Here is a 27970-nt window from a genome sequence, read left to right on the forward strand (position 1 = left end):
TTTCAGCTCTTTGTTCTGGTCTTTTGTCACAGGTTGGTGAAATAAAAGCCCACGCGGCTGAATGGAAAGCCAACGTGACTGCGGAGTTCAGGGAAACGCGGCGGCGTCTGAGCGTGGAAATCCATGACAAGCTCCAGAGAGCAGCGACGATTCGGAGCATGGAGCGCAGGCGGCTGGGGCTGGACCAGAGAGCCCACTCGCTGGATATGCTCTCTCCGGAGAAACGCTGCGTCTTTGCTGCCTTGGACAGTGGCCACTTCAAGGCTTCATCTCAGGAAAGCATCAACAACAGGCCTAACAACCTGCGCCTTAAAGGGACGGAACAGTTGAGCAAGCATGGGCAGGGGGCCTCCGAGGACAACATCATCAACAAGTTCGGCTCTTCCTCCAAGCTGACCAAGAGGAAAAACAAAGACCTGAAGAAGAGCATCCCGGAAGACGTGCGCAAAATCTACGAGACCTTCCGGAACTATTCCTTGGACGAGGAGAAGAAGGAGGAAGATTCCGAGAAAGGGTGTCACTCGGAACATTCCAGCACTGCCGTTCTCACCGACTGCATTGAGCAGCACATGGGCCTCGAGAACGGGATGATCCCCAGCGAAACCAAAGAAAGGGAACACGAAAACAAAGCATTACTTGAAGACAGGAATTAAATGTGAAAACAAACAAAAACAATGACCCTTGACTCTCACGAACCAATGTTAGTCTTTTATATACGTACAAGATATATATACAGAGGGATATATGTATCAAGAAGACATGTGCCTTATACAGACTTCTAATTCAGTCTGGTTCCATAACATCCTGGGATATTTCACTGTGCCATAACAACCGAAGTTTGCTCTGCCAAAAGAAATCACACTGGGAAATGGCGTCCGCAGCTGGAATATTGACAATGACAGCCTACGTGTGCTTGCCGTGGAGGAACATCCAAACACCAGGGTAATACAGCTGGAAAGGCAAATAACACAGCGGGAATGTTTGGGGGCAAAGACAGACCTCTTAGAAGAGCATTTCGGGAAGTGAGGAAAGAAGGCTTCTGCTTTTTCAATGGATGACAAGTTCCTTGCTTCTGTCACTGCTGAATCCTTTTTTTTAATATGGAAAGGCAAAAGAACTTTAAAATAAGGCAGTTTATGATTTGGCATAGGATCCAAATATGATTGTTCGCCCATTTTGTATTTCAAATATATATATATACACACACATACAAAAATGGATGAATTAGCTTCAGTAATCCAAAAATAAATAAATAAATAAATGCCCATGCACAAGGAAGTTGCCTGGACACTGCTGAAACACTGATGAAGATAACAGCAGGATATCCCCCCCCCCCCGAAAAAAGATAAGAAAACACACAAAAACAGCACATAACAAATGGAAATTTGGGGTGTGGGTGGGTATGGGTGTTTTCCCCTGCCCTTGGAAGAAATTCCTGTGATAAACTGATAATCATACACTGGAGAACCTTCAAAATTTCAGGATCTGCATTGTTTAAGTGAGGAATAACCTAGCGCTTGGTTCAGTTAAACAGTGAGCCCCTTGTTTTAAAATGTTTGCATCCACACTTTGTATTACTGACGGAGCTCCAGTTGTAATGCTGTAATACAATGAAGACGGAGAGCGAAGCCTTTGCATGATGTCAAACATTTTGCTCTTCTCTGTAGCAGAAGTTGAATTTTTTAAAACAGTAGGCATAAGTGCATATACAATGTAAAGTCATGGGGCAGGGCAACTTTCAAAGCTCAGGGCTCTGTGTCCCTATTGGTGGTTAGGGTTTAGGTATGAGAGACAGACAACTTCCCAAAATTCCATGTGGATGATGAAGGCGATGATAAAAAATATGATCAAAATTTTTAAGTGCTTATAGCTTTAAGTGCCATTAATAACATCATATTGTGCAACTGTTAAATCACATGCTTTGTGGACTATCCTCCTGTAAGTGTTACTTTTCTTTCTCATTCATTTTAGTTTCTCTAGCTCCCTTCCTCAGAACCTAAGCAAAACCTCTTTTGGTTTCAAAGCCAACAACAAACAAGATAATTATTACTACACATTTTATACCCATTGCCATGTCTTTGATGATTGCATATGGAGAGCACAAATAGCTTCAGACCTCAAAACAAAGGAAGAGGATGTGAGAAAATTAATTAATGCAATTTTGGGTGTGTTTGCTTGCATAAGAAATAGAGTGAGGGGAAAGGCGTTGAAATGAAAGGTGGGTTGGATTACATGTGCAAACTTGCATATCATCTATGAATTTTTTGCATAGCCTTCAAAGACTGTCACCAACAGCTGTGGTTCTTCAAATCCCACCAAGCCTAATGCAACACACTACACCTCCCTCCTTCCGTACAATCCACCCAAACTTAGTTTATGAAGATAATATAACCAGGAATAGTTTCTGTAATCATGCCTTGACATTCTAGGGAAAGCACGGGGTGGGCCCAATCTACAATATGGTTACCGGATGTCCCCGTCTCCCAGGGACAGTCCCAGGATTTACAAATTTGTCCCCGGACAAAATCCGTCCTCGGAATGTCCCCGGATTTCATTTAATGTCCCCGGATTTATAGTTTAAGTGTTGTAGATTTATTAGTAGGGAAAGAATGTTGTGTGATTGGTTCAACAGCACAAGACACATCATATGGGGACTTCTGGTGAGGCAAAATGGCGGGCACCACGGCAGCGAGCAGCTCCTGAAGCCAGCCAGAGCCAACTGCGCTACCAGGCTGGCTCCAGGCTGCTGAGACTGCCACCACCACTGCTGAGGGGGAACCAGGGACGCCTGGCGCGTCAACTGGGGGAAACTGCTGGACACCCCCCCCCCGTGACCCAAATTGAGCTGGGAGTGAGAGCGCCTGGCCGACTGCCCAGTGACACTCCGGGGCCAGGAAAACCCTGGAGCTGATGCAGGGAGAAGGAGGAGAGGAGAAGGAGAAGGAAGAGAGAAAGAGGAAGGAGGAAAAAAAGAGGAGCCCTGACCTTGCTGTGCCACTGCCGCCATTGCTGAGAAGGAGAGGTAGGGGAGCACCAGGAGGGCAAGGACAGGTGGCTGAGCCCAGGCCCGACCCAAATCTACTCTCCGGCGGCTAGCACTCCCAAGAGAGCAGGCCAGGCCCAGAGGAAGGCCATGCGACAGAGTAGATCACAGAAGAGATTACTTCTTAATTTAATAATAATAACAATAACAATAACAACAACAACTTTTTTTCTCTTTTCAAAAAAAAAAAGTGTCCCCGGATTCTTTGAAAAAAATCTGGTAACCTTAATCGACAGTGCACTGGGCTTTTGAACACGCACCCCTCACCAGTGAAGAGTTGTTACTGGGAATTTGCTCCTGTAGCAAATGTGGGGAGGTGGTGGTCACTGAGACAATTGGGGAGCTTTGTACACCCACAATATCAAACCTGATTCCCCTTGTGAGATTTTTTTTTTAAGAGACACATTGAATGCTGTGTAGCTTGATCATAAGGATGTGATTAAAGTGCATAATGAAAGGAGGTGCTGGGGAGTTGGGACCAGATGCAAAACCTGGGGTGGGAGTGTCCAGAGCATGAGGAGACGCTGTGAGAAACTTACCTGTGGCTGACATTTTTCTCAAAGGCTGCCCTGGAGTCAGCTGGTCTAGGAGGCTATTGAAGCAGTGACAAAGATCAATGCTGGATAAATTCATAGATTAAAAGCCTTGCGTGACCTTTATCATGAAAGATGTTGCTTCAGAAACTGAAAAAAGGCTAGAAAAACAACTCTTCCCACCCTTGCAGTCTATGGATTTGTTGAACCAAGACAGCCCTGAAAGCTTGTTCAGTCGGTTGCCCTTCACTTTATGATCAGATACTGGGAATTACATTCTCTTAAGACATGCAGTTTCTGTGATAACCTTGAGAGGGAAATAGTGGCTAGACTTAAGAGCTCTAATCGCACAGATCTGATGTTTTAAAGGCCTGATCCTTCAGACTTTCATTCTTTGAACATCAGATATGCAAAAAAAAGTTTAACAAAAACACCCTCTTTAAAATGCCAGCTGTTAAATGTTACTTCGCTACCAGCTTTCTCTTACAAGGAGAGTGTGCACTGGGGGATGCTAGTGCTGCTAGGTGAGAATTATTTAAATATCAAAGGGCTTTAGTGAGCCCAAAATGTTCATCATCAAGGATGCCCCAAGTGTCTGCTGCTCTGGCCTTGCCATCTTTCAGCCAGCCTCTGCTGGGAGGCAGGTATTTCTTCTTTGCATTGAATATACAGTAATTGGAGAATCCATTCATTCCAGGAGCAGAGGAACTACAAAATGGCCTGCTCCCGCAGAAACCTGCCACTTCTTTCTGAGTGGGGAATGCCCAGCCATTGCCTATTTACATGCATTATCTAGTGGATGAGAATGCAAATTGAAATTGCCCACTGACTCTGTTTATTGATTGATTTCATTTCCACTAGTGCTGCTAATATAACTTTTGGCTCAGTTCTTTTTGTGCATGGCAGTGGCAAATTTTAGTGACAGCATAACAAAATTAGGGTGTTCCTTATGGTGGCTGTGAGTTGGTGACCATTTTTTTTAAATAAAAAAATACCTTCAAAGACAGGGAGTGACACTGCATAATTATGTAGCGTCACTCCTGGGGGATTTGGGAAGAAACAGTGGCTGCTACCAAAGGATTGCCAGAGGCAGGCGATGCGTTTCCAACTCACCCTGAATTTGGGGCCTCCTGAAAATGGACCAAAATGCTCTCTTCTATCAGTTCTCTCAAACTGGACAATTTCAGATCAGCCCTACACATCTGCTTAGCTGCATGAGTCTTCAGACTCTATTCCTCCTGGTGCAGGGCCTGACACGAAAAGTAAAAACAAACCCAGGGCTGTCTGAAATATAAACAACTGTTGAACTCAGTATTGGTTTCGTGAAGCCTGATTCTACAACATGCTTAGTCATCCTACTTTTCTAAATTCAAATGGCAAGTGAAGTCCCTGGGATTTCAGCCTTTTAGATCTGCTTAGGTTAAACTACACTGAAAGCAGCATTGTCAAGGCAGGTGAGCAAGCTGACTTCTCTTCATGACAGTTTTCAAGTTACAGTTGGCCCCTTTCTACAAAAATGAGAGCAATCAACTTGAGAATCTGGAAGATGCGCCTTAGAACTTCTCTGAGACCCATCAGCTTCACACTCATAAATGATGCTCCTGGTGCAGATTGATGTCTTACATGAATGATGGGAGTGGCTGAAAGTAACATCTAACTAAAGGGACTGTTATTAATATTATTATTATTGATGTAGTTTATTATTTCAACTGCAAGGGAACAATGGATGATGACGAGATAGGATGCACACACCTCTGTCAATTAGCAATTGGCTCAGACCCTGAGGGATTAAGTGCAACCCTCTCTGTGTGGTTTCAATGAGCTACAAAGTGTGTGTGTGTGTGTGTGTGTGTGTGTGTGTGTGTGTGTATCTCACAGGCATCCTTCCTAAAATAGCTGAGCTGTTTATGTTTATGATCTGTCCTATAGCAATACCAAATGTGTTGGAGAAACTGGCTCTCTAGATGTTGTTGTGTTACAACTCCTGTCGGAGCCAGCCGTTACAAAATGGTGCTGTATAGCATAAAATAAAGACACAGAGAGCCAGCAATATTTTCATGGATGGAGGGCAGCTCCTTTCGAACTTCTCTCTCCCTCCGGTAACTTTTTATTATCCTTTGTTCTCTCTCCAGCCGCATGGCCATTTGCCAATGTCTCACATTACCTACATCCGGTCATGACTTTAACCCACCCATCGCCAAATAAGGTTATACTGCCCAGGGGGGGAACATAGCTCCATATAAGGTCAATACATTCCAATACATTGTAAAGCTCAGAGTGCTGGTCAGCCGAGGTCAGGGGGCACCCTGCAACATTACAAGCCTTTGCCTTGGCTTTATGACTCCCACAAACTCCCACCATTCTTGGCCATTAGCCATGCTGATGGAGGCTGATGAGAGTTGCAATCCAACAATATCTGGAGAGCCACAGGTTCCCTCACCCCGCTTTTTAAGGGTCGGATGGCCTCATAGTTTTAAACAACCAAAATCTCTAAGGAATGATTATGGGTGCCATGTTTGGAAGAAATTAATTACTTTTGAGTTGATGGGGTTTTAAATGTTTGTTTCATGCTTTCCCATCATTTCTCTTTTTTTATTGCCAGGCTTTGATAAGGTGTTAGTATTTCCCTTTCTCTAGTTCAAGTAACATCTGGTTTCTTCCCTGCGGATCTGAGAAAATTGTTAATTGATATATGTAGATATGCCACTGTGTAAATGACAAAAAATAATTGTAGTCCTTTAGATGGATTCTGAGGTTTAAGATATTCACATTAGATGATGCCAAATGCAAATTAAGGTGGAAAATAATCACATGTTAACTATAGAAAACCGTTTTGAAGTCTAATTGTAGTGGCTGGGGGTAGGGTGAAGCAGGAACCTGCAGACCAGATGTGGAGGTCCCAGGACAATATCTAGCCTGGGGCCACTGTTTACTCACCTCTGCCTTAACAACTTCCAAGGCTAGGCCCACAGCTTCCAAGATCATGCAGAAAATCTCCCTGCCCTGCTCTGCCAAGGGAGATCCAGACATGGAAACTACCTTTGACATAATGTCCACCCAAATCCTACTGAGATGGCTAAATGTACCTTCTGAGCAGAATAAGAATGTGCACCCATACTTGGAAGCCACTATGTGTTATACATGACTAGTCCATAATTCCAGTTGGATCGGGAACATTAATTTCAGTTTGAAAGGTGGGCAAGAACAGCTTAAGGGCTGGAATTTTTGAATAACTCATTTGGACTCATTGGAGATAAAGGTTCTCACTACTGTGAAGTTTGTGACTTGGGTAAATGTTGAGATTTCTTAAAACCCAAAGCCATGAACTGGAAGTCTCTTTTGACTGAATGAAATTGAGGATTTGGAGTGAGGGCTGGGGTTGGCTTTCTCAGTAGCAATATGGGGGCCAATATTTTCAGCGTGGCTCCCTCTCTAAATTGATAATAATAATAACAACAACAACTCAGTCCTCTTGCGGAAAAACTTTCTACACCTTCTCATACCATTTTGACTTGCTGGTTTCCATATAATTTCACAGTGCTCTAGAAAGCTATTTTTAGAACATGAGGATTCTCTAATCAATATCATTAGCTGGGTAATAAGCCAAATACACCTCTTGCCATCTCAAAAAGTTTTGCTGCAACTGTGTTTTGTTTTGAATAATGTAATGTCTTCCAAAGATGAGTAAAACTGCAACAAAGACCTTCTGGAGGATTACAACCATTCTTCCTGTTGTTTAGTCTTCTTCTAAATCTTTTGTAGTTGGATATTCCATTCATCTTTTGCATTAGTTCTGCAGTCAACACTGTTAGCATGTTGTGGCTAATATTTCATGAAGAAGAGAGTGATCAGTGGCTACCAGCCATGATGAATATGCTCTATGGCAGGGGTGGCCAACTCCCAAGAGACTGCAGTCTACTCACAGGGTTAAAAACTGGCAATGATCTACCCCATTTTGGGGGGTTCAGGTCAAAGTTGCTGAGCTTTTTTTAGGGGAGCCAAAGTTGTTGAGCTTCTTTGGGGGGCAGCCAGTGATCTACCAGTGATCTACCACAGATGTCCAGTGACCTACTGGTAGATCACGATCTACCTGTTGGACGTGCCTGCTCTATGGCCACAATTGGAGGCAGCAGTACTTCCAAATACCAGCTGCTGGAAACCATGGGAGGGGAGTGCTATTGTGCTCATATTCTGCTCCCTGATTTCCCCCACACACCTGGCTGGTCACTGTGAGAACAGGATGCTGAACTAGATGGGACATTATGCTGATCCAGTAGGCTCTTCTTATCTGCTTATTTCTTTATCCCATGTCACCTTGTGTTTTGAGATCTAGTGTTGTGGAGGGAATGCTGGACCAGAAGGATTCCAATTCAACTCTCTGGACAGCCACTATCTTCCATTGCTAAAAGCCTCCCATTGTACTTGTGAGACTGTCTTAAATTCAGTGGTTTGCAGCACCAGGGACCCATTATCAGGACTGGAACTGTGTCATGTGGGGAGGGAGGATTTAACCCCTTTCGTCCTGGGCGTCAGTCTCAATGAAAATTACTTCCCACCGCCAGGAGTTCTGTTCCAGGAATGGCCACAGCAGTGTGAGCCTTTGAACCGAAGCAGAGGTTGCCCTGGCAAGAGTTCAGGGTTAAGCAATGCAGAGTCAAGAGAAGCTAAGCAGAGCAAAGGCCACTCTTTAGCAAACTCAGGATGCAGGTAGCACCATGGACAGCTCTGCAAGACACCCAAGCTGGGGATTCATTGGAACAAGATTCAAATGTTGAGCAATGGGCAATCTCTTGACTGAGCCTTAAAAGAAAACAAAAGAAATAAAAGCAGCACTTCTGTCTGAAAGTCTTGCTCCACTTCTGGTGAGAGATGCTTCCTCAGTTAAAGTGGCGTACTTGCTTCAGTGGCTACTGAGTATAAGGGAAACGTGGTTTCATGGGGGCTCCATGGGATTGGAGTCCATGGAACCAGAGGAGGGCCACACAATCTGCATCATCTGTCAAAGTGTGGGGCATCTGCAGCTGACTCTGCGGGAAATTCTGTCTCATGGGAATATATGAAGGAACATCAGAAGCTGCCTCATACAGAACCAGACTATTGGTCCATCTAGTTTGATACTGTCTACAATGACTGGTAGCAACCTCATCCTTTGAAGACAGGGAATGAGATCCTGAGTTCTTACACCAAGGTTCTAGTTGGCATAGGAAAAAGTTTTATGTTTTGTTCATCTTTGTCAGGATTGTAGCATCAGAGGAAAGGCTCATCCCCACTCTGCGTGCCGTGGCCCATCCTATGTAGCTTGACCCTTGGCCTAACCTACATCACTATTGGCTATTGGGGCAAACTATGGTACCTAGAACTCATAGGAAGGGTGGGATTAGACAAATATGTGGACAATAAGGTTATCAGTCATGATGGCTATGGCTATGCTCTGCCTCCATGGTTGACAGCAGTATCCTTCTAAATACCAGTTGCTAGAAATGGCAGGAGGAGAGAGTGCTCGTGCCTTGGTCCTGCTTGCGGGTTTCCTATAGGTATCTGGGTGGTGATGGTGAGAATAGGATGCTGGACTAGATGGGCCATGGACCTGATCCAACTGGCTCCTCTTAGGTTCTTATGGGTGAAAGTGCAGCCATAGAAATAATAACAATAAAAGAGGCGTATTCATCCCTGAATGACACAAGTTACATAAAATTTCTCCAAAGGGTGGTGTGGGAGTTCTCTTTGAAGTCAGAATCCTCTGATACAAGTTGGAGCTGCTTGTGGTTATTCAGTGGTGACTCATATTCTTTCACATTGTATGGCACCATATGTTTATGCTGCAAGCCAAGACCTCCTGCAGGCAGCCTCCAGGCAGTGCCTTATGTTTTGCCACCAGGACTGTGTTTCCAGCAGGTCCAGTGGGAGGGGTTGGTATTTTTGGGCAGCTGCTGAGACCTATGCTTAGTAGAGGGCCTGGAGACTCCTGGCTCTGTAGGGCTCACCCTTCTTTCTGTTCCTTCTTGTTCACCTGCCTTCTCCAAGCAAAGGAGCAATGTGAGCAGAAAGTAGGAGAAACAGTAGGAACCTCTGCTACATCATGCTCTCTTTCTCTCTCTCTCCTTTCTCTCTCTCTGTCCTGTCTCTGCAACACACTTTGGGAAGAAGGGTGGAATATAAATTTTGTAAATAAAATACCAACTCTCACACCGAAGTCCCAAAAGGCTTGGTTTCCTGGTGAGAGTGATGGAACTTTTTGGATGACTGTAACATCCCTCCCTGTCATGCCAACCTGCTGAGATGGGCAAAGTTGAATAAAGGCAAGGCCCCTTGGCTTGCCCACCCAAGTTTTAGGAATGTGCATGGATGAGGTGGTTGACCTTGTGTGCGTTACTCAAACTTGGGTGGACAAGCTGTGGGGCCCTGTCCCTGTTGGGAAATCTATGATCAAATCATGGATGGGATTTGCTTTATTGCAGATTGAGCTGGCATTATTTAACCACCAGATGGAAGGGCACATCAGCATGGTTACCCAATTCTCCATTTAGGGATGACTGTGCAGGGGTGACAGACATCAAGTATCTTCCCTTCTCCTATGCTGATTATTACTTTCCACCCTACTCCATATTTCTCCCTCCCCAAACCCCCTAAACTTCCTCTACCTGTCCCCTCTGACCCAGGCACATGATGCTTTTGTTATTGTTTTCTCCACCCAAATGCCACTGCTCTGTCCCACCACAGAGAAGTTTGAGATCTCTCCTGCCCCTTTCAATGGGAGAGATAAAATGGTAGTTATTCCACTTAGCGGAGTTATTCCCTTGCATCCAGGTCACTCAGAACCCAGACTCTTGTTCTGGTCCACCTCTGCCTTCTCTTGTTAAGGGTGACTACCACAAACACATGCCAGGGGTTCATGTTCATGCCCCTGTATTGGCTCCCCAAGGGGGCAATCCACAATTCCCCCCTTTTCATCTGTCTCAACCCACTGACTGACAGTCACTGAGAACTAGGCCGAGGGATGGGAGGAAAAATTTGACCCTGTTTGCATTTAAAGTATACCCTATTTACACTTTCTGAAACTAAATGTGAATTGAAACTTCTCTGAAGTTTGCAACACACTTCTCCAGCCTATTTCCTGTTGCTTCTACGAGGTCTTGATCAACATAATTCGTCTTTCTTAGGGAGAGGCAGACAGAAAGCAGGAGCCATTAGCAATGCAGCAGATTTCATGCATTGCTTATAACCAGATCTGATTTGCTACTCTAAACACACATCAATATTCCTCCTCTCTGTAGCTGAGACTGCTGAAGGAAATTTTATTCTGGAAAATTAATGACCCTCCTTCTACCACCACACTTTCATGCTGCCAATTTAACTACTTGAATTAGATGATTTAATTGGACCAGAATACACTAAGAATAGCTTGCTGGTTACTTCCAGTCTTCTCAGCATTATTGGGCATATATTTTAAACTGATTCTATCAGGTGTCCACAGTGAGTCAGGACAATGGTCCATGCAGCTCAGCACAGCCTGTTTTGAATTCCAGTAGCTCTTTGAGGGTGTCAAGCAGAAGTCTGTCCTGGAATTTCTAACAAAGATGGTTTTGATAGGGCAGATTGGATGTAACAGGTATGCATGTGGAACTTTTTAAAAAGACATACTTGCAACCCCCTGTCTGCAGTTACATGTTGAAGTGAAAAACTGGGATGCACTTGTCATGTGAGCCTTGTGAAATCGTGGCCTCAAAAGACATGCTTTTTTTGGGAAGGGACATGATCTTACACAGCACCCAAAAATGTGTGTTTGGTGGTGCTGTGTGAGATCACGGCCCCAAAAGAGATCATGGCACCCCCAAAACACATGTTTTTGGGTGCTGTGCTCTCATAGGAAAAAATGGGGTATCCCTATTGGGATAGTTGGAGGGTATTTATTAAGAAAATTAATGTCTCTTAGCTTACTCTATTAAGGAATATGTGTGTGAGGGGGGGGTGAAGTTTGTGGGGGAGCAAACAGTAGAATGGAGAGGGTGAAGTGGGAAGGAGAATGTCATTGTTATTGACAGGTGAGGCTGGAAATCAGAAGGAATTATTTAGCAGGACTCTCCAATCCTTGTGATTTTGGGGAGGGATGTTGAAGTAAATTGGCATATCAGCTGGGGCATCTATTTTGCTATTGTACTCAAAATTCATGAACAAATGTTTGCAGGGAGGAAAGTAGATCCCTTTTATGAATGCCTGCCCCCACATCAATCAACTTTAAATACTCCAAATATGGCCTTGTTTGCCTGAATGCATGGCTTCTGGTAGTTACAAGCATCTGAACCATGGAGCACCACTAACAGAGACTCCTCTGAATCTCTGTGACTTGGCTGGGCTATAAGGGATCAGGTGGTTCTTATGGTATCCATGTTGTAAATTAACACAATAACCTTGAACCAGGCCCATTAACATATGGGCAACCTGTGAAAGTTTTTAAGCACAGGTGTTAGGGTGTTGGTGGTAGCCTGTCTCCACCTGTAGTCTAGAAGCATTTTGAACAAGCTGGAGCTACCCAACCAGGTAGCAATCAAGACAATGTTCCAGACCACAGTCAGTCTCTTTTGACTCAGTTGTAATGGAAAAACACAGCTACCTATCATCAGTGTACTGGTGACATTTTGCCCCCAAACTCTGAATGGCCACTTCCAATGGCTCCCATTCAGGCCTTTTCCAAACAAATTTCCTCTTGGATTTTAGCCATCACAGACTTTCCTTTCCTTTGAAAGTTTGAGCACAACTGAATCAGCTTTGAGAGATGCCCATTTGAGAGAAGTTTCTGTGCATTTCCCCTGACAGATTTATAGCCCCTTTGATGGATGTTCCCAGCCCTGAGCATGTTCCATTATTAGCCTCTGTGAAACAACAAATAAAAGGGGACTTTGAAAGCAGGCACCTTCCTTCTATTCCTTCAGAATTTATGGTGGCACTAAATCAGGAGCGTTCTTGCTGGAAGTGAAGGGGTGAAATCTTCACATCACCACTTTCACATGCTTCTCCAACCATCATTCTACAAATACATGCTGTTAAAAAGCAAACTCATTGGGGGTTTTACCAACACATTCCCTCCCGGTTTGCCTTTAATACGATTGCTGTGCCCTCAGATTACATTAAACTGTGTTTATTTCCTGAGTTTGAAATTGAGCTGAACATTGACTATGTGAAACTGAGCAGCAGGGCCATAAATCAGAAACTTTCCATTGGCCCTTCTGCATCATGATTAATCACTCTGCAGATGTAGGAGCGAAAGTCTTCTCATGACAGTCCTTTCTTTTGAGCTACTTAACACCACTCTTCCCCTTCCCTTTTTTGAATTAAACAATACCAGTTGCCACTATAGATCCATGGATCGGAATCCATTTGAAAATGATGCCATCTTGACAGTTTGGGTGCAAATATAATGTTGTTCTACCACCCATAAATGAAACTTCTTTTTTTCCCCATTCATAGGACAGATGGACTTCATGCTTTGCATGCGTGATGCCAGCAGTAGTGAATGTCAATTGTTCACATGAAAGAAAACAGGATCTGGCCAAATATTGAGTTCAATGTGCATTACATCATCTGTGTCCAGATTGGTTTTCAGTCCATAGTGACAATTTAGAGTTGCATAAACTTCAAGTAAAGCAATCTGAGGATAAAGATTGATCCAATCACCACCACCATCATCATCCTTAAAATTTGTATCCTGCCCTTCATCACTGATGCAGGGCAGTTCACAACATAAAAAAATACAATATAAAAGCACAAAATACATGATGAATAAAAGAACAAAACATAACACCTAAACCCCTCCCCCACAACCCAAAAAACACGTTTAGAAGAGGTAAAAGATATTAATCAGTCAAAGGCCTGGTTGAAGATGAACGTTTTCATCTGGCACCTAAAGCAGTGTCCTTACTTCCCAGGGACATCCCTGATTTAGAGAAGTCATCCCAGTTTCTGACTTGATCCTGGAATTTCCCACTTTTCCTTAGGATGTCCCTATTTTCATTGGAGAAAAGTTATCCGACCCCTCAAGCCGACTGCTGGATCTTCATCCCTCACACTGGCCACTTGTGTATAAGATAAATAAATTAACCATTTGCTTTGGATATATAAAAAAATCATAAAAGAAAACAAAAGTACACAAGAAGCTTCTCCCCTTTTAGTATCTGAAGCAAGAAAGCTTCCTCACAAAAACCTCATTAGCAATTACATTAGTTCCTCTCAGCTTTTCTCCTTCCAGCTGTCTGGAATATCCAGGGGCTGTCTGCTCCCCCTGGATGAAAAAGAAGAGACAGAAGACTTCCACGGGGAAAGGAGATGGAACAGCAAAAGGCTTCCTGTCTGCCAGGCAGTCACAAATGGCTTCCTGCTTCCTGTTCCTTGCTGCTGCTACATGGAAATGCCTAGGAGCAGGAACCAGAGTAACTCCATTTGGGAAATCTTAAATGGATTCCCTACCCCCCTTTGTCTGAAGAGGAACGTTAGTACAATTACATTTGTAATAATGTGTGAGATCTTCCAATGGGGGGTGGGGGAAACACTTAAGAAGGAAGAACAGAATCCTTTTATTGTTCTTGGTAGCCATTAATAAACTGCTGCATTGGTGCATTTTAACCATTTATCCTTTCAGTAGCACTTCACACACACACACACACACACACACACACACACACACACACACACTCCTTGTTAGAATAGGGACATGGAAGCCATTTAAACATGTAACTGTGTGGGCACCATTCTATGTGGGAAGCTTTTTGTGCAAATTTGCTTCTCACATGGTTATGACAGTTTCAACCACACCATCACGAATCTTCTTTCTCTAGGGGAACTGAAAGTGTAAGGAGAAGAGATTACCCAGGTTGAATTCCCAGCTGCATTGGTTGCGTCAACACTACTGCTCTTATGTGCAGCCACTGAAAAGCTCTGCCCCTTCATGCCTGAGGATTGCAGCAGCATTTTGGGAAAGTCAGAGTTTCCTAAACTTAGGTCTCCAGCCGATTTTAGACTACAACTCCCATCATCCCTAGCTAGCAGGACTAGTGGTCAGGGATGGTGGGAATTGTAGTCCAAAACAGCTGGAGACCCAAGTTTGGGAAACCGTGGTTTACGTGGTCCCCAAGCCATGACTAGGCCCAAAGGCATGCAATACCTGTGCACCAGACAAGGGACCTGCCATGGCCCCAGAATCCATCAGCGATCAAGAAAAATAAATAAAATTGATTTAAAAAGGAAAGAAAAGGAGGAGATTCCACCAGGCTTGGCTAGGACCCAAAGGTCTGCAGAAGAACAAAACCAATAGGGAGTGAGGGAGACAACTTCAAAAACAGTTCAGTGAAGATTGAAGGTGCTCAATGGATGACTGATTGTTTGTGAAAGGGTGAGGGTTGGTGAGAAGGGGGATGGAATGGAAAATAACAGCAGGACTCCAGACTGCAGCATTTTGTTCTCAGGCCCATTTGTTCCCTGTTTAAGGAAGTTTTTAATGTCTGATGTTTTATTGTATTTTTAATATTTTATTCGAAGCTGCCCAGAGTGGCTGGGGAAACACAGCCAGATTGGAGGGGTATGTATGTATGTATGTATGTATGAATGAATAAATAAATAAATATTATTCTTAATAAAGAAAGCTTCAAATGAGGAAAGTCTATCTGCTCTATACATGTAAAGCAGCATCATGCCACATTAAACAATTGTGGCTTCCCCTAAAGGAATTCTTGGAACTGAAGTTCGTTAAGAGTGGTGAGAGTTACTCAGAGAATCGCCTTCTCCACAAAGAGCTATAGTGGTCAGAATGGTTTAACAACCAAGCCCCATTCCTAGGGAACTCTGGGAATTGTAGCTGTGAGGTGAATAAATGGTCTCTTAATAGTGCTCGGCACCCTTAACAAACTACAGTTCCCAGGATACTCGGGGGCAAACCACAACTGGAAAGTGATTAAAGAGAGCACAGCTGCCTGGACAATAATATGTATATTATAATCACCATCCTTCCTGAGGCAAACAACTCCACACAACATATATCTTCTCAGTACTGCATTCATGGCATGTACAAATTGAAAAATAGCAAGGTCCTGCTGTTTGCTATACATGGCAATTACCTCAGGCAGTGAAAGAGCATAGTATTTAGGATTGCAGCCATAATTTGAGACCACAAACATATCCATCACTGCAATGTGTTCGAGGGTAGAGTTTGGATTTTTTTTAAAAAAATCTTTTTGCCTGAAGAGCTTCTAAACCAAAATTACAGTGACGTATCTTAGTCACCGGAAAACATTAAAAAATAAAAATAAATAAAAAGATATTCTGTGTATAGAATAAGCTGAGATTCAACGTACAATATTTGCATAGAGAAAATGAGGAGACTGACAAGGCCAGATATTTATTACTTGTGTTTCTTGGTTGCTGGTTGTTTCTGGACTGAAAGACTGCCTGGAAATTTCTCGGGTCCTAAGAATGGCAGAGAGGGCCTCTTGATTATTTGGCTGCCCTCAGAAGCTCAGGGAAGTTGAGTGGTGCTGGTAGTCTGAGAGAGGGCCTTCTCGGTGGCAGCCCCTAAATTGTGGATCAGTGCATAATTGGTGTATTAATGGATTTGTATACTGCTTTCCCCAAAAGTGCCTAAACAGTTTGGCTTCAGTCATCCTCCTCCGTTCTGCAGAATGTCCCATGGCAACATTTACTTGCAATTCTTTTAGAAATACTGCTTGAACAGAGAAGAAAGAAACAGTCTAATGAGCTGCCACCATCCAGCTCCCAGGGGTGGTCCTTCCCCCTCACCCCACGGTCCCCATAGGGCCTTCTGCACAATCATTTTCCCCTGAGCGGAGCAAAAGAACAAGCAGTCACAACTAGGGAATGGATGAATCTGTCAATTTAAGTTACCTCACGTTTTCATTCTTCTCACTTTAAATTCAGTTCTCCACATTTCTGTAGCAGCTTGATATCTCTATCTTCACATCTATATTTATGTATCTCCTCATGAAAATTTCATTGGAGGGTGATTTTCTCCTAATCAACACAATTTTATATGCTGCTTTGGCTGATATTGAACATATTTTGCAAGAGGTTTCCCCTAATGCAATGCATTTTATTGCTATTTCCACCAATGTATGCAATTTTTTACATAATATATTTTCACTGACATATCCTTATCTGAGTCTAATGCTTATCACTTTCCCCTCAATCGTTTACTTTTAGAGCACATGAGAGATAGGCAACTGTTTTGTTATGGGTGTTCTTTATTTGTACTGCAATTTTCAAAATAAAATTATTTTTAAAAACTAAGTTTATGCACACTTTCCCATGCTATATGCATCATTGCACACCTTGCTTGGTTGGAGAACAGCATCACGAAATCCAAATTTTCCAATATAATTTTTTATTTTTTGTAAATCAGCTTTTACATTGTAAAAATAGTTACATTGTTTCTTCCACCCCACCTCCACAGTGCTTTTATTCAAACTCTTTTCTACTGCATTATACAACAAATTATCATCTATTACCAATATCCCTCTAGAGAAAATTCTAATTTTCCAATTTATTTACTACTATAATAATCTTAAATTCATCACTTGTGATGTTCACCTGAAGATAAGCTATATATACTTTAAATGAAACAAAATAATAAATAGCTATTTGGTGGTCTGGTTTTTATTAGGAACATTGTCTTTCTGCAAGCAAAACAGTCAAACACCCCACCTACTGTTGGGTTAAGCCATGACTCTTGAGATTAAGAGTTTCATGCTCTTACCATGCTCTTACCATGCTCTTACCAGTTCTGTAACGCTTTTGCATACATCAATCTGGAGGCTCATTGTGAATAAAATATCATCCATGGCCCAATGCGGTTAAATGAATACCTGGTTTCAAGAGGAGAAATCTTTTAAAGAAATCAAGGCATGTCAGTAGGACAATTGGCCTTAATACTTAATCTCTGTTTAGTACGTTAATAATAACCAAGGAGTAGGATATTTACTAGGGATTAATGTTCCTTTGGGTCATCAAGGAGTCTGAGCTGATCATTAATCTCCCGGAAATGCACTGTGTCTGGGTCATTAGTTAAACAACAAACTGTATATTAAATATAATTAGATTGGGCACTCTACTTCCCTTGCAAATATCACAGGCGGTCTTCTTGTTGTCAGATCTAGGAGTCATGGGCATCTGCCTTATATAATACAAAAATGTTTGACCAATCTAGTCCAGCACACTGGCTGGTGTTAGTGCTCCAGGGCCTCAGACAGTGTCCTGCCCCCCATTGCTACCAATGCCAGGGATTTAATCTCAGACTTTCAGCACACATCCTAGTATCCAGCTAAGGTTGCTTTTTTGTCCTGTCCATTTGGCTTGCTATGATCAAATGATCTGAATGAAAATACCCTATCCAGGGCAAAGCTCCATGCAGGATGTGCTCTTGAAGTAAAATCAAAGGCATCTTTTATTTCCTTAAACTTTTTTTTTTAATGTCACCATATTTCTTGAAGGATAGTGCCAGAAAGCCAAGGTTTTGCCAGGTTACATTTGATTAAAACCTATCCATGCACAGCTCTTTCTTACTAAGGTTTTCTTAATTTTGACCTGCAGATCAGTAGCATGTATGTGTGTGAGGTCTTCAATGAAATCCAGTTTTCTGTGAGGTTAAACTTGTACTTTTTTAAAAAAAAAAGGTTTTTCCTAGTAGAACACTGGAGTTCATTGGAAATCATTATGCAAAATGTGGCTCTGTGGAAATTTTCTGGGAGAGAAAAATTGAATTTCCAGGGGCTGTCAGATTAGTTCCAATACTAGAATTCTCAGATGCTCATGTTTAATCATTTACTTGTAATGCAAACTAAAAATTTTGTTGCCTGAGTTGAAGGACAAAATGGTGACCCTCCCATTTCATGTACAAAAGCTGACTCTTACTTTAGGCAACAGGGCAGCAGCCTCCACTGCACTAGGGGGCAGCAGCCTATCATCTGAGGTCCAGGGTGCACAGCCCTGCCTGTTTATACAAATGTTCCCAGCAGAGGTGGCAGCTAGCGAGGGCAATTGGCGGGGCCAATGTTGTTCTCGTGATGTCAGGATATTGGGAGGAGTTGGGGTGGAGCCAAATGCGGAGGCTATGTGACTTCAATGGCCAGAGACTCCTCCTCTGCCTCCTCTGGGTGCCACCACTGGTGAGAGGCTGCTTCAACCTTCCTTTCCCTCTGCAGCAGTAGGAGAAGGAGAAGGGACTGGCAACCGTGGTCGGCTCCGCACTTTGCTTCTGCGCTTTTTGAACAATGGGAGGGCCTTGCCCCAAAATATTGGGAGGCAGCACAAAAGGGCTTGTCCCCCAGGAACTGGCATCCCTGGTTCTCAGGTACCATGGGTATACATGAAATCACGTATTGTGGGAAACACCATCTATTACCAGACTGGCATAAATGGATGCAATTGGGGCTCTCACTCTTCCTCATCACCGGAGGATGATGTGGAAACAATGACAAGGAGGGTGGACTGGTACCTTGAAGTGCTTGGCTGTGGGTCAGATTCATTTGCAGCTGCACCTGGCTTTTCCTGCTCTTTTTGGGATGTTTTTGCCCTTTTTGTGCCTTTCTTGTGGTTTAAATTGATTTATTTTATTATTTCCTGGCACTGGCAATATGCGTGGTTGTGCACGAGTTGAACACGCACCTAAGTGGGGAAACACTTGTGCCTCATTCTGTTTCATTCTAATGACTTTCAGATTGGATTACTATGAGTGGCTGCCCTTGGAAATGACTTGGAAACTTCCATTGGTCCAAATTGCAGCAGCCAGATTACTGGCTGGGGTTCCTGGCTCACTGTGCCTGCACAACATCAACCTCCCAGCTGCTTAGTCCATTCCACTCTCTCTGCTGGTCAAGGCAGCAGTGGCTTCACTGCCAGGGGTCAGGTAGGTCCTACTGCCCCAACCCACCATCTGCTACTTAGGGGGATTTGCAAGGCAGTGGATGGTCGACCTAGACTTTGCTCTTGTTTGCCCTTCCTTCAGACCTCTTCTCCATCATTCATGGATTATACAGAAGTGTCTATGTTGCACCATATATTTTATGATGCCTTTTCCATACCTTGCAGCACTTTCCCAACCCTGCCTAATATTTTCATCCAGTTCACTTTTACACATTATTCTCCATCACCATGCTTCAAAAGTTTCCATTCATTTCCTCCATGTCTTTCATGGCTCCCATTTATACAGAATTGTACTCAGAGTCACTGTTTTCACAAAAAGGGTCTTTTTTCAGCTGTAAACTATTTCCTCCTGCCTGCAGGCATTTAATCTAATAGAACGCCATTTTTGCCATGCCAATTTCACTTCTAATTTCTGTTGTGGATCTTCCATCTTCTCGTTATTTTACTTCCGAGACTTTTTATTTTAATGAGTCAGCCTTGCAACCATAAACATTGGAAATGATTTCTCAACAATCTTCCAGCATCCACTGACTTTTGAACAACCATTTACATCAGAGGTGGTCAAAAGAAGTAGCTGGCATCCATATATTTTTGGAAGATGCAATACCTGAGCCATCATTGCTATTGATCTTTAGGTATTGCTAAGATATGTTTCCTAGGCTATTTTGCTCCAAAGCCTTAATCAGAAAGAGAATACCCAAAGCAAACCAAGTTGCAACTGTGCAGATTTCCAGTGTTTTTAAAGAACCCTTCTTGCTCAAGACAACCACCCTTCCACCCCTGTTTCCTTGCACAATAATTCTGAAGACTACTCAGTGTAGCAATCAATTGTCTATGATTGATAGTTGGTGGTCCTGCAGTTTCTCAGCCTCCATGTCCGTCCTAAATTCCTGCTATTCTTCAGGCACTATTATTCCTTCAATAATGATGTCATTTCTCTGCAGTGCTTTAATGGAGTGTCATGCTGGTATAGACAGGCTATCAGATAATGAATAGCCCGATGGGGGCACAGGGGAACAGTGAAGCTGAGATATTTTCTGGATTCCATCTTTGAGTTAAAAGACTCACATATGTAATCAATAGATTATACTTTTAAAGTGACAGCAGAGATAATAGTATGCTGCTTCTCTAATACATTGTTGGAACAGATTTTTAAAAGCTATCTTGCGTGTGTGTGTAATGGTCCTTAAATTATTTGTTCCCATTGAGGCGATAAAAAGCAAATTTGGGGTGGATGGGTGGGTTAGTAAATTTAACCAAAGAAATGACTGATTAGCTATAAATATGTATATCATCAAAATCTCAACCAGTGTCTTTCTGAGGTATCAACTGAGGAGTTAGCTTCCAATAAATAATGGCTGCCATTCCTTGTTAGAAAGAAAAGTCATCATGAGTATTATCTTTTTCATGCTGTATCACACACAGTCATACCTTGGGTTACAAACACCTCAGGTTACAAACACTTCAGGTTACAGACTCCGCTAACCTGGAAGTAGTACCTTGGGTTAAGAACTTTGCCCCAGGATGAGAACAGAAATTGCGCAGCGGCGGCAGCAGTGGGAGGCCCCCATTAGTTAAAGTGGTACCTCAGGTTAAGAACGGTTTCCGGTTAAGAATGGACCTCCGGAACAAATTAAGTTTGTAACCAGAGGTACCACTGTAGTGCAAAAGAGAAAAAGTTGCTTCTAAAAATAAATTCCCCCCCCCTGAATTCATAGCCCCTTTGTCTTCACTGCCTGACAACTCCACCTTGATTTCAGATGTCAAATAATTGGAAGGGATCTGAGAAGTCATCTACTTAGTTCAATCTGCTGCAACATCCCTGAAAGGTGGTCATGCAGCCACTCCTTAAAAATCTCTAATGAGTCCACCATCTTCCAGGGCAGCCTACTCCTGGAAGGGCAGCCTACAGCCCAACAGGTCATGTGCTCAGGACATTCTTCCTAAAGATTTAGTCAGGAAGAATGAAATTATTATTGCTTGGAGGAGACTAGCTTATATCTCTAAACCCAAGGTGGATGAGTGGGATGCTTCTTTGCTTCATACTGAGGCATGGAAGGGAATCTTAAGCTTCTCTATATGGCTCACAAACTCTCCCCAGGCAACACACCACACCAGCCCTGCTCTGCACCCTACTTGATTGAACTCTGATAATGCTTCCCAGATGGAAGATAGAGCTGTGTGTGTAGAAACTACTGTGAAAATATGAAATTAGCATCCATTGCTCTGAGATTTTTGCTTCTGGTCCCACCCACCACATGCATGTGGCCATCAGAAGGTTGTTTAGAAGGGAATGTGGCCCCTCAGGTGGAAAAAAATGTTCTCAAATGGCTCTCAGCTCCTCCCATGTCAATGGCCAGCCATGCGACATGCTGCCAGGACTCCATCTCTCCAACCTCATTCTTTATTCTTGAAAGGGCTGAGGCATAGCCACCTCTCTCCGATGATGACTTGGAAGGGGATGGTGCTGTTCCTCTGCCCATTAGAAATACAACCTTCACATTGTTCCTATCTAGGAGGCACACAAGCCATGTTGTTGTAAGGTTCAGGGGAATGCAAAGGCTGACAGGATGCAGGAGGAACCCATGCTTCCCATTCTTGTGTACAGTCACCCAACGTTGCTCTTGGTAAACCAGCATAAAGAGCCTTAAGACTGGACCCATGAGCAGACTACTGGGAAATGGTGACTGAAAGTATTGCAAACTGTCTAAAGGCCACACAATGTCTTCAGCAGCTCACAGCAAAGAAACACCACTCTTTGGACCGGAACAAAACCCCTGTGGTTGAACTCGTAACTAAATATCATTTAGTCTGTCTGGGAATGCTTTGACTATTTTTGTCAAGCATTATTAAATTGCAGTATTATGTCAAGTACACTCAAAAACCAAAAGGAAAAAAGTTCTCTTGTTGAGGTAAATCACTATTCCACGCTGCTGAGCTAATATGCGGCTGTGTGATTGTACATGCCTGTGTGTTTGTCCTTGCTTTGAATACGCGAATAGTGCTTCACCAATGCTCTCTTCTCAGCTGTTTAAATAGTCTTCACCTGTCATCAAATGTGACATCCTTTGCCACTGAAAACGTTAATGGGTGTCACAGGACTGATACATCTGTTAAAACCGTTAGAAATATCATATTATGCAGGAAATGCTTTTGGAGTGGCTGCGTGAACAAAATGCAGCATTATAAGTGGGTGATTAATATGAAATGAAAGCTAATGGCATGGTTAAAATTTCATGATAGATATTTTGTGCTGTTTGTATATGAAGACAATGTGTCTCTGGCTCTCGCAGTCCAGAAACTTTTTGAAAAATGTTTTATTTTTGCTACTGTGAGCTAGGAAAACAGCTTGTAGCTGTCCGTGGTACCTTAGCCATACTAGCTTTAAACAACATAATGAAATTCAATTTATGAAGAAGCACACACATTGTGGGTTTTACTTGTCTCTGATTTTCAAAGACCATTTTGCCCGCAGATCAGGATAATAATCTAAGTGAAACCACTTGAGAATCTGCAGGCAAATGTTTGATGCCACTTTCCAACAAATTTCAAATAAGAGATTTCTTGCACTTTACAATTCTCTGAAGCAGACAAGGAAGAAGTATTCTGGTAATTAATGACAGCTTAAGAACCCATGAATAGCACTTCTGTACAAAAACTTCTAAAACCTTAACAGACCAAGCGTCTTTAAACACAGTATGCCTAGATCCAGGCAATCATGCACCCACAGTAAAATCAATGAGAATGTATTGATTTTCATGAATTAATCCTAGGACCCATCATCTTGTACACATTAAACATATGCATTCAATGACAGGCACATTCATCCACTTATGTACCTTCCTGTTATTTTGACAGAGGTGCAAGTAGCCACAATGGCAAGATGAAGTGCCCGACGCTAATCTGCACATTGCTAAAGATCAGCAAATGATTATTCAGTGGCAACAACCACTGCTGTATATGAGATCAACCTGAGCATTCATGCTGAGTTCTGAAAACTCCATGCCCTAACTATGCTGCTTGAATTTGAAATGCTGGAGGGCTAGAAACCAAATGTTTGTTTTAGTCAATGACTTTGTTGTAAGAACATCTGTAGAGGACCTGAACCGTCTGTTGCTACCTTCAAAAAATAGAGCCCCTATGGTTGCTGAAGAGGGCGGGACCAGAACTAGTGGGTAGCAAGAAGCAGATTTCAGCTGTATACTGGGAGAAATGTCCTAATGGTAAGAGCTGTTTGAAATGGTGCAGACTGCTTCAGAAGATCATGGACTCTGTTCCACAGGGTGCCTTTAAGTAGAAGCTAGGTGGCCAGATGCTAGGTATGCTGTAGTTGCAATCTGTATTGTTGATCAGAACACTGGACTAGTTGATGCTCAAGCTTCCTTCTAATGGGTCCATTGGTGAGCATGGCTTGGTGTAAAGAGACATTGATACTCTGGTTGTGGAAGTCCATTCCTTTGGAGACTCAACAGTCTCCTCACTAATTATCTTCAAAAGACAACTAAAAAACCGCTCTTCATGCAGGCATTTGGGCAAGGACTATGTCCTGGTTTTGGTTTTAATTCAGACCTGCATTGTTGTTTGATTTTGTGTATATCTTATTCTGTCTTGTGCACAACCCTAAGATCTTTTTTGAGGAAGGGCAGTATAGGAAAACAAATGTTGTTGTTTAGTCATTTAGTCGTGTCCGACTCTTCGTGGCCCCATGGACCAGAGCACGCCAGGCACTCCTGTCTTCCACTACCTCCCGCAGTTTGGTCAAACTCATGCTGGTAACTTAGAGAACACTGTCCAGCCATCTCGTTCTCTGCCGTCCCCTTCTCCTTGTGCCCTCCATCCTTCCCAACATCAGGGTCTTTTCCAGGGAGTCTTCTCTTCTCATGAGGTGGCCAAAGTATTGGAGCCTCAGCTTCAGGATCTGTCCTTCCAGTGAGCACTCAGGGCTGATTTCCTTCAGAATGGATAGGTTTGATCTTCTTGCAGTCCATGGGACTCTCAAGAGCACCATAATTCAAAAGCATCAATTCTTCGGCGATCAGCCTTCTTTATGGTCCAGCTCTCACTTCCATACATCACTATTGGGAAAACCATAGCTTTAACTATACGGACCTTTGTTGGCAAGGTGATGTCTCTGCTTTTTAAGATGCTGTCTAGGTTTGCCATTGCTTTTGTATAGCTTTGGAACACCACTGAGACACAGTCCTTGGCCACAAAGAATGGCAGGCTTTTTTGTAACTATCTGGGAAAGAAACGGCCACAGAAGGACTGAGAGGTGTGGGGAATCAATGGTATGAGGTGGGAAAGCTGGGTCGCTTCAGATGTTGTTGAGCTCTGTTTACTGAGGCTAATGGTTGAGCCCAGAAGCATCTGGAGGACCACTGGACCACCCTCCATGCTTTATAACAGGGCAGGGGAATCTTTTTCATCTCATGGACCACATCAATGTACTGAGATAGTATGAGACTGTGTGGGGCACTGCTGCTCCATCACCTTCTTGACGCTGTTGGTATTGCTGCTCAGTGGGGTTGGAGCAGGGCAGGGTGGCAGCACTGAGTTGGCAGTGGCAACTGCTTAGTTGTAGGCTTAGGTAGAGCACTGCATGGATCTAGGGGTTGTGGCAAAGGAGGGCTTCATGGAAAAGCAGGGATTTAAGGAAGGATTTGAAGGAAGTAAGGGAGGTGGCATCATAGACGTGTTCTGGGAGATAGGTATGAGCATACAAGCTAGCTTAGGGGAAAGTGCAGTGCCTTTGGAGAGAGCAGGAGGCCTTCAGGTGGTGGAGGCTGGAGGGGCTGGAGTAACAAATACCAGGGGCAGGGATGTATTAGGCCAGAGAGGTAAGGGGGACCAATCATGGAGGGCTCTGGAGTGAAGTAAGTGACATTGTAAAAATCAAACTTGTCCAATTGAAAATCAAGCAAGCATATGCAACAGGTTTGGATATTGTGCAAGGACCCTCTGCCAGCACAATACATGCTTTGGGTGGTATAGCTGATAATGAAAACAAATATTGAGCATCTCCTGTATACAAATATGGCAAAACCAAGAAGTGGTAATGAACAGGTTGCTTGTTGTATGCTTTTTAGCAATTCTTCTTTATGAGTTATTTGGGAAAGACTGCCATATTCTTAATTTCATTATACTGTTTGGCTTTCTCAAGGGGATAATTTTTGATCTCCTAAATCAATCTAATTATGAAGATTAGAGTAAATATGTGACTCCTTCTGTTCTAGTCTACTCACATGAAAGACAGTTTTGGATTGGATGCAGTATGTAACAAACTAGCCCTCAGTGATTTGCAGCTAATTCATTTGAATTAAGCATTTATTGGCCTAGCTTGTAAAATGCTATCCCTGCACACATCAGAACTTTTCAGCAGGGAGTGCAATTTAATATCTGCAGCAGGGACACACCAAATCATATCCTAGCTTGCCCTCCCTTCTCTGCACGCAGCAGTTTGCAATGGCAAAATGTCCACTCTTAAACACTTGGCCATGAAGTACAAACTCATTTTTTCATTTGCATTCCTAAACCCACCTAATAGAGAGCTAGTCCCATTGGGCACTGCAAACTTACAACTGAATAAGTTGCTTTCTCTTCCAACAAGACTTTAAAGTTTTTTTTAAAAAAATAAATCTCCACCTTCCAACAGATTTTTTAAAAAATAAATCTCCACCTTCATCTCCATTGGATCAGAAATGGATTTTATGTGGGTGTTTTTCTTGTTGGTATTCCCCGCCCCCCTGTTAATCAGTTTACATTCATAAATGCAATGAAATAAATAATAAACATTACTGTGGGAAGCTGCCTTACCATGAGCCAGACCACTGCTCCATCCAGCTCAATAGTGTCTAGACCGACTGGCAGCAGCTTTCCATCCTGGAGATTCCAGGGATTGAACCTGGGACCTTGCATGCAAGGTGGATGCTCTAAAGCCCCTCTCTTTTATGAGGTAATGGCTGAAAGAAAGTCACCAGTCAATGTATTACTGAGCCAAGATTTGAACCCCCGTCCCCCAGGCCTATTTTTACAAGGACTCTAAGGAGTAAGCAAATGGTTAATATTTTTCCCGGTTTACTGTGAAGAACTCAAGTTATATTAGAAATACATCTAATCTAAAGAATCTGATACTATACTCAGGATCAAATTACTTCCTGAAAGGAAAGATGAGCTTTCTTTGTCCATTGCTAAAAATTAAAAGCATTCAAAGAAGTAAAGGTAGTTGCCATAGCAACTAGCTGTTCATTCCCAACTACCATTTGACTTTTTTTTTTAAGTCTCTAAAATGAGAAACTGGGTTTGTATCAAAGCAACTGGGAAACAGACTGATATTCTCAAAAGTATTCAAATGATTGCCACTTTTTTTTTGCGCAAATTCTTCCTAAGATATGCATCTCTGCCCTCATTGACTTCCTTTTACAACTTTTCTTTAAAACTAAATGATATTATTCCAGAGACAAAGGTATGGGCGGGGGGAACACTCTTGACTCCTGAAATCAAGGGCAGATGTAGCACTGATTCACCCATTTTTTTGAAGTGTACATCAAACATGTATTAAGTCTGCACTTGATAACGTAAATTATTACTCCAGAACCATTGTGGGGGTGGTGGAAACACTTTGGTGCAACATTCAGGCAGAATAATAAAGATTAATGGCACATATATCAGTCACAATGTGCTCATGAGTAGCGCTGTTCACATTAAGTACGGTATCATTTTGAATCTGTGCAAAGATGAGACTTCATTCCAACTGAATGCCAGAGAACTGGGTGTATTGTAGAAGCTCTGGTTGAACCAAAATTCCCTCAGCCAAAGCCATTTTGTTTTACAGTACAGAATCTACTGTAATTCATAGCTGTCAACTTTTTTCTTGCGAGGAATCCTATTTGGAATAAGGGAATTTCCCTTTGAAAAAGGGAAACGTTGACAGCTATGATCTAATTCCATCCACCTGCATCTCCTGTGGGGATGTTAGTAGGGAAGTCCAGGCTAGTTATGTAGTGAGCTGCTGATAACTCATCTCCCCATCTCCAAATAAAAGGGGCACAAACCCAAAGGAAACATAGGCAGTGCTTCACAATCGTGAGCCAGCACTATCACTCATGCGCAGCCAAGGAACCCTGTGCAACAGGCTCCAAATGCCTTAGTGACACTCAGGGATGTAGTGTGGGGAGGCCCCGGGGGGCTGTGGCCCCGGGTGCAGACTTTTGAAAGGGCGCGAGGGGGCGCAACCAGGTTCTTTCACTCACCAAACCGCTCCCAGGCTGAGCCTTCAGGGCTGGGACAGTGGCGGCACCTCCTTCCCCTCACGGCTGGTGAAGGGTACAGGATGGAACTGGTAGACAGCTGCCCTGGACACAGAATTGACCTGTGCCTCCATGGACAGCCATGAGTCCAAGATGACACTGAGGCTGCACACCTGGTCTTTTAGGGACACAGTTACCTCATTCAGGAGTCCCCCACAACTGCCCAC

The 27970-nt window shown here is 43.1% G+C and overlaps 1 protein-coding gene across 2 annotated transcripts in view; it reads left to right on the forward strand.

Annotated features, from left to right (window-relative positions):
• The window catches only part of KCNK10 (potassium two pore domain channel subfamily K member 10), an 80034-nt gene extending 74681 nt beyond the window's left edge, over positions 1 to 5353 (forward strand). For both annotated transcript variants that reach the window (XM_083502388.1, XM_083502387.1), the window contains one exon: positions 33 to 5353. In XM_083502388.1, the coding sequence (XP_083358514.1) occupies positions 33 to 653 (621 nt within the window). In that variant the 3' untranslated portion in view covers positions 654 to 5353. The remainder of the gene's footprint in view (positions 1 to 32) is intronic.
• The last annotated feature ends 22617 nt before the right edge of the window (positions 5354 to 27970 follow it).

This window comes from Podarcis liolepis (genome assembly GCF_965112155.1).
Source record: "Podarcis liolepis genome assembly, chromosome: 1".
In the NCBI taxonomy this organism is placed as follows: Eukaryota; Metazoa; Chordata; class Lepidosauria; order Squamata; family Lacertidae; genus Podarcis; species Podarcis liolepis.